Below are 7,500 nucleotides of genomic sequence, written 5' to 3'. Positions count from 1 at the left end.
CAACCCGTCCCAAGTGCGACGCAAGAACTTCTCCTGCGCCCGGGGACACAGGGCGGACCCCGAGGAGGACGACCCGCTCCCGACGTAGGTACGCGTGCTCATTCTGGATCTCTGACGATGACCTAACGTTAGCTAAGAGTTTCCATTAGCACGATTTCTTTTCAAACAAGAAATAAATGAATAAACGAGCCCTCAACAACGAAGCTTGTTGTGTATTTAAACTTGTACACATTTGGCAATATACTAATGTTCGTGATGGGTGGACATCGGATACGTTTGCGGCTAACAGGTCCCGAGTCACATTGGGACAGGGAATAGCATCAACATTAGGCTAACACGTTGTTGTAGCACGTTACTAAGGTTGATGCTATTCCGTGTCCCCAAGTTTCCGATCCTCGGAATGTCTGTGGCACTTGTTGTTCTGGACACGCCAGTAAAATTAAGATGAACGAGTTCTGGAGACTCAACATCCGCCATCGAATCAAAGATGCTTCGAGGCGAAGGAGGATAAAAAATGGACAGTTCTTCAGTTCCCAGGAGAAGAGGTTTGATGGCGTCTTACACTCATGAGGAGAACAGGGGGGAATTCTACTGCGAGCAAAGTCTCACTTTAAGTGAATTAACCTCTTGACCGATGAAAGGAAGGACGGACGGAGAGAGTCGGAGGGAGAGAGAAAAGGATAATTGTGTGTGTCTGCAGTGAAAGAGTGTTATTCTTTGGTGCTGCTGAGAGGCAGCCATTGTTGAGCGGAGTGGACCGATGGGACCGGTCATCTGAGATCACACATCCTGAGAGTCGCCCTCAGACCTGGTCCTCGGAGGAGGCCCCGACCTCGGAGGAGACCCCGACCTCGGAGGAGGCCCGGTCCTCGGAGGAGACCCCGACCTCGGAGTTGGCCCGGTCCTCGGAGGAGGCCTGGTCCTGGGAGGAGGCCCCGACCTCGGAGGAGACCCCGACCTCGGAGGAGGCCCGGTCCTCGGAGGAGACCCCGACCTCGGAGGAGGCCCGATCCTCGGAGGAGGCCCGGTCCTCGGAGGAGACCCCGACCTCGGAGTTGGCCCGGTCCTCGGAGGAGGCCTGGTCCTGGGAGGAGACCCGGTCCTGGGAGGAGACCCGGTCCTGGGAGGAGGCCCGGTCCTGGGAGGAGCCCCGACCAGGGAGGAGGCCCGGTCCTCCGAGGAGGCCCCGACCTCGGAGGAGGCCCTGACCTCGGAGGAGGCCCGGTCCTCGGAGGAGGCCCGGTCCTCGGAGGAGACCCCGACCTCGGAGTTGGCCCGGTCCTCGGAGGAGGTCTGGTCCTGGGAGGAGACCCGGTCCTGGGAGGAGGCCCGGTCCTGGGAGGAGGCCCCGACCAGGGAGGAGGCCCGGTCCTCCGAGGAGGCCCCGACCTCGGAGGAGGCCCCGACATCGGAGTTGGCCCGGTCCTCGGAGGAGGCCTGGTCCTGGGAGGAGGCCCCGACATCGGAGTTGGCCCGGTCCTCGGAGGAGGCCTGGTCCTGGGAGGAGACCCGGTCCTGGGAGGAGGCCCCTACCTCGGAGGAGGCCCGGTCCTCGGAGGAGACCCGGTCCTCGGAGGAGACCCCGACCTCGGAGGAGACCCCGACCTCGGAGGAGGCCCGGTCCTCGGAGGAGGCCCGGTCCTCGGAGGAGACCCCGACCTCGGAGGAGGCCCCGACCTCGGAGGAGACTTACCCAAGATTATCTCCCCGATTCAACAGAATCTGTCCCGTCGCCTCACTCGTTTGCTCAGGAAGGATAATTCCAAATAAACATATTCCCAGTTTTTATGTTGAATGAGTATGAAACAGCGACTGAAACATGGCCCCATGGAGACGTCAACCAGCGGTCACACGTCCAACCTGCTGCTCTGCTCAATCCCTGATTGTGTGACTGCAGCGTCATGGAAAGTTTGTCCCAGAACGTTCACTGAGCGTTCACTGAAAGAGAATGAGATGCTCAAGGATTCTGACAAGTCACTATGCAAACATAGTGATGAATGGGCAAAGTTCGTAAAACACGTCGAAGAGGGAGTCCACGCTGAATCTTATTTTTTTTTAAAGGCCAACGGGGAAACTGTCAACGCTCGCCCGCCGACCAGCGGTGTCACATGATCGCAAACTCCTTCTACTTCCTGGTTTGAGGAAAGTATGAAGATGTGACGGACTCGTAAACTCGGACGAAAACAACGAAGACCCACAAGGGTCAGAGTTCACAACCATCAATCGTTAAGAAACGTACGCTTGTGTAAATATCCAGACTGATCTTTTTACTCTGCAATCCCCCCCCCCCCCCCCCCCCCCCCCCCCCCCCCCCGTTCCCATGGTTTTCCCAGGCCGCCTCTCCCAGGGTGTTTGACCTGACTTCATGCGCCTCTCTGCCCTCACTCTGCCCGCTTGGTGCTTCCTGCCCCCTGCTGCGGCTACACAGGCTCCTATTGTAGCAGAGCCTACGCTCGTCACACACACACACACACACACACACACACACACACACACACACACACAGAAATATGCACATTAATACATAATACTGATCGCTGCAGTAACTGAGGGAACTATGAAGATGCTCATGTGCACAACATAAAAGAAAAATCAACATACTTTCCAAATTACACATTTTATGTTCATGATTCATGACCCTCCTTTCGCAGGGCGACATTTGATATTTCTTTTCATCTTTTACAAACTGAAACACGACTCATGACCCCACCACATGACACGTGGACCAGCAGCGTTTCCACACGTCTCTGATTCAGAGGCTGGAAAAGTCTAACAGGCGCGAGGACGCCGGGCGTAACCATAGCAACAGGTGATGAGTTTTAAAACTGAGAGGTGTCAGTGTGGACGGAGCCGATCTGGTACGACCAGCGTTCGGCTGTGATGGAAACACGTCATCCTCACGCCAACAGTCGCTGTGACGGAGCCGATGGCGGTTTGTCGCCTCTGTCAGTGAACTGTTTCCATTTCGGTTTGAACATTGTGGAGTCTGTTTTGAGTCTGGAGAGACTGATATTAACATAACTGTTGAGTCTCTGGCCTCCACGATGCTTTCTGCTGTTTACCGCCATGTTCTGGATGTTGACCATGACACAACAGAGAAAAAGAGGAAACAGGAACAGGACAATCGTCCTTTTCCTTTGTGTTTAAAGAACCTGCGTGTACGAACTACAGAGTTAGCGTGAGCATGTCCCTCACAACCCCTCGGCGCCCACCAGAGCTGCAACGTGGCTGCAGACTCTTCTCTGATACGTCGAACGGCAGAAGAAACTGTAAAGTTATTATTGTAGTTGAGTTTGGTGTTTGTGTCATTTCGCTGCAGGAGCTCGCAGGTGTGGACGTGTCGAGGGCCGTCTCGTGTCCCGGGGACATGAAGTTTTAGAGCGAAAACAAGTTCAGCGCCAGCGAATGAGCAATTCTCCAGTTTATTCCCGAAACAATGGGAGCGGAGGGGGAGGAGCGTCTGAAGTTCCAGCGGAGTGCGGGGAATTGGGAGAAAAGAAGGAAGAGCCTGAAGGACTCGCAGAAAGAAAAGGCCGGCGTTTCGTGACGGCTGCTGATTTATTGGTAATTAATCAGAGAGAGAGAGAGAGAACAGGAGGAGAGCAGGGCCCGGCGGCCGGAGTGTGTGTGTGTGTGTGTGTGTGTGTTGATTCAGGCGTCGAGCTGCGCGAGACCTGAACAGCTTTAAATCTTCTTGTTCAATGGAAACACAGTTTTCTGTCCAGGCCAACTGTAAACCGTCGCCTGCCACATCCTCAGCGTTTCGACGTTCCGTCCTGTTAATCTGTACGGGACAGTCACTGGACCAGACACTGCACAGTGTGTATGAGTGTGTGTGTGCATCACATGTGTATCATGTGCTCCTGAATGTGTGTGTGTGTGTGTGTGTGTCTGCTCCCATGTCATGATCACACTGTTCCCAAGACACACTGCCACTTTACTGTGTCTCACACACACACACACACACACACACACTGTCGCATAACACGAGAACAGAGGAAATGAGAGAAAGAAGAGAAAGAACTTGAGACAAACAAGGACCATTTGGACCGAACGTTGTGTAGTTCTCCCTCCTCACCAGCTGGTGGCGGTGACGCACCGATCCACTGTATTCCAACCGCTGATGAACCTCAACGGAAGGAGAATGTCACGTAGAGGAGGTGGTGTTCTGTCACTTTTGACATCATTTCACTTTGCATTTGAAGGTTTCAGGAAGCGACTCGCCGCCTCTGCTGCTCACGCCCATGTTTTCTCAAAATGGCGGGGAGTCGGTCCCAGCAGCCCCTCCCACTGCCACTGACATCAGCGTTTCCAACTTTCCGGAACAACCAGTCGTTTTGTTTCAGCTACTTGGCTCCGCCACTGAACTGTTTTTTTTTGGTTCCTCTGTGTCCACGTCCTCGTTTCTCTTCAGTCTGAGGTCGGTGTGTTTCCCTGCTGCGGCCCTGTTCCCTTCTCTGACCTCAGGAGGCTCTATTTTTAGACCTGGCGACCTTTGACCCCTGCAGCTTTATCTAACCCTAGTACACAGTCTGGGAAACGAAAGGGGATTTCCACAACTTATACTGTCGCGTGTCTATAAATAAAAATGCTATTTCACTTTTTAAGACTCGTGTGGACTACGAGCTGCTGGGGGAACATTCACCTCCTCGTACGTCGCAGTACAGATTTATTCTGAGCTGGAATTCTGTCTGAATCTCACAGCGTCAGTGTGGTCGTTTGATTTGATTTAGGAATGTGGAATTATAAATTCATTATAACAAGGACTGTTTTAAAATGACTCTCTGAAAAACAGGGCTTTCGGGACACGATTCTTTCCTCCTCGAGTTTCCTAAATGTGCTAATGTGGATTTACTTTCACACACAAAGTGTCTGACACACACGGTGAAGCCTGGAGGGTCTTGGAGGCTCGATTCGATTGGACCTCATCTTTAAACATTTGTGAGAAATGAAATCAGAGATGTTTGCTCAGGAATTTCCTGCGGAGCATGGATCAGACTTTCTCTGCCTGGAAACGCATCTTCCATCTCCACGGTGACGGACCCACATCAGTCGCAGATCAGAGCTGAGTGCAGAGTTCATGTCTTTTTGGAGCAACGTCGCCTCCAAGAGGCAAATACTTACAACCAATCTCTGTTTGTAAGGATTCAAGTCAAATCATCACATAATTATATTATTATCTCTAATATTTCTCTCTCTTAGTATGTAAAAAACAAGTATCACATAATACATCACAGCTGGGGGGAAATGAATAAGTAAATACAAGTCAATAATGAAAACAATCCAGTTGAATGTAAATAGCCAATTGTGGCTTTGAAGAGAAGACACGCCCCTGCCCTGCCTGTGATTGGGTTAGGTTTTGGCAAGAAGAGTGGTGATTGGTTAGAGTTAGGGACGTGTTATGAGTAAGCCAATCAGAAGCAGAGTAGGGGGCGGGTCTTCACCTTCCTCGGGCATGGGGGAAAACAGTGACGGTGACGCGCGGAACTGCAGACAATACCGTTTGTTTACAATTGCACCGGAAACGGAATTAGACCGGTGTTGTTGTTTTTCCTCTTCCTCGCCGCTCCGCTGCTTCACGAACAGAAGTTTTTTGTTTTATTTAAAACAAACATGGAGTTTAAACTCATCATGGCGGTTTCCGGCTTCCCGAGTCTGTACGACACCAACTCTCTGACCTACAGAGACCTGAACATGAGGAGCGACGCCTGGAGGCAGGTGGCGGAGATCGTCGCTGTCCCCGGTGAGTGGCGACACACAACACTTACTGAGCAGCCGGCTCATACAAACACCTCGATTATTATAATGTTCAACGAACCCCCGTGGAAAACGATCAAAACAATGTGTCCGTGCGTCAATGTGCTCCGACTGAGGCTCGCAGCTCCGGGCTCATTGGTTCCTACTGGGAAGTAAATCTGTAACACAACAGTCCCGCAGGAAACTGTCTGTTGTCTGTCTGTTGACTGTCTGTCTGTCTGTTAACTGTCTGTTGTCTGTCTGTTGACTGTCTGTCTGTCTGTTAACTGTCTGTTGTCTGTCTGTTGTCTGTCTGTCTGTGTGTTGACTGTCTGTCTGTCTGTTGACTGTCTGTTGACTGTCTGTCTGTCTGTTGACTGTCTGTCTGTCTGTTAACTGTCTGTTGTCTGTCTGTTGACTGTCTGTCTGTCTGTTGACTGTCTGTCTGTCTGTTGACTGTCTGTTGACTGTCTGTCTGTCTGTTAACTGTCTGTTGTCTGTCTGTTGACTGTCTGTCTGTCTGTTGACTGTCTGTCTGTCTGTTAACTGTCTGTTGTCTGTCTGTTGACTGTCTGTCTGTCTGTTAACTGTCTGTTGTCTGTCTGTTGTCTGTCTGTCTGTGTGTTGACTGTCTGTCTGTCTGTTGACTGTCTGTCTGTCTGTTAACTGTCTGTTGTCTGTCTGTTGACTGTCTGTCTGTCTGTTGACTGTCTGTCTGTCTGTTGACTGTCTGTTGACTGTCTGTCTGTCTGTTAACTGTCTGTTGTCTGTCTGTTGACTGTCTGTCTGTCTGTTGACTGTCTGTCTGTCTGTTAACTGTCTGTTGTCTGTCTGTCTGTCTGTCTGTCTGTCTGTCTGTCTGTTGACTGTCTGTCTGTCTGTCTGTCTGTTGACTGTCTGTCTGTCTGTTAACTGTCTGTTGTCTGTCTGTTGACTGTCTCTCTGTTGACTGTCGGTCTGTCTGTCTGTTGACTGTCTGTCTGTTGTCTGTCTGTTGACTGTCTGTCTGTCTGTTGACTGTCTGTCTGTTGACTGTCTGTCTGTTGACTGTCTGTCTGTCTGTTAACTGTCTGTTGTCTGTCTGTTGACTGTCTGTCTGTCTGTTGACCGTCTGTCTGTCTGTCTGTTGACTGTGTGTCTGTTGTTGACTGTCTTTTGTCTCTTTCTGTTGTCTGTCTGTTGCCTGTAAGTTATCTTTCTGTTGACTGTCTGTTGACCGTCTGTCTGTTGTTGACTGTCTGTTGTTTCTTTCTGTTGTCTGTCTGTTGCCTGTGAGTTATCTGTCTGTTGACTGTCTGTTGACCATCTGTCTGTTGTTGACTGTCTGTTGTCTCTCTGTTGTCTGTCTGTTGCCTGTAAGTTATCTGTCTGTTGACTGTCTGTTGACCGTCTGTCTGTTTTCTGTCTGTTTTCTGTCTGTTGACTGTGGTCAGAGTGTGAGTGCAGGAGGAAGTGGAAGACTCTGAGGGACCAGCACCGGAGGGAGCGTCAGCGGGAGAGGGAACGGCGTGAGAGCGGCGTGGGTCTGTTCAACTACCGGCCCTGGAGATATTCCTCCATCTTGTCCTTCCTGAACCCGTTCATCGACGCCAGGGCTGCGGGCACCAACGGCTGGGCCCTGGACCCGCAGCCCCCCCACCTCCACGTGGCCGACATGGCGGCGGAGATGCGGAGCGATGACGACGACAACTACGGTTTGTAGAAACAGAAGCACATGTTTAAGCATTTTTAGGGGGACGGTGCCAATATTTGGTAGTGAAAACT

General features: G+C 51.5%; 1 protein-coding gene across 1 annotated transcript in view; it reads left to right on the top strand.

The window, feature by feature from the left end:
* Positions 1–3,373: 3,373 nt before the first annotated feature.
* The window catches only part of LOC118289999, a 5,107-nt gene continuing 980 nt past the window's right edge, over positions 3,374–7,500 (top strand). The window contains exons 1-2 of the mRNA XM_035617312.2: positions 3,374–5,743; positions 7,170–7,430. Of these exons, the coding sequence (XP_035473205.1) occupies positions 5,614–5,743; positions 7,170–7,430 (391 nt within the window). The 5' untranslated portion in view covers positions 3,374–5,613. The remainder of the gene's footprint in view (positions 5,744–7,169; positions 7,431–7,500) is intronic.

Source organism: Scophthalmus maximus, chromosome 18 (assembly GCF_022379125.1).
Source record: "Scophthalmus maximus strain ysfricsl-2021 chromosome 18, ASM2237912v1, whole genome shotgun sequence".
NCBI classification, from domain to species: domain Eukaryota; kingdom Metazoa; phylum Chordata; class Actinopteri; order Pleuronectiformes; family Scophthalmidae; genus Scophthalmus; species Scophthalmus maximus.
The sequence above is the reverse complement of the archived record's forward strand: the minus strand, read 5'-3'. Positions and strand labels throughout refer to the sequence as shown.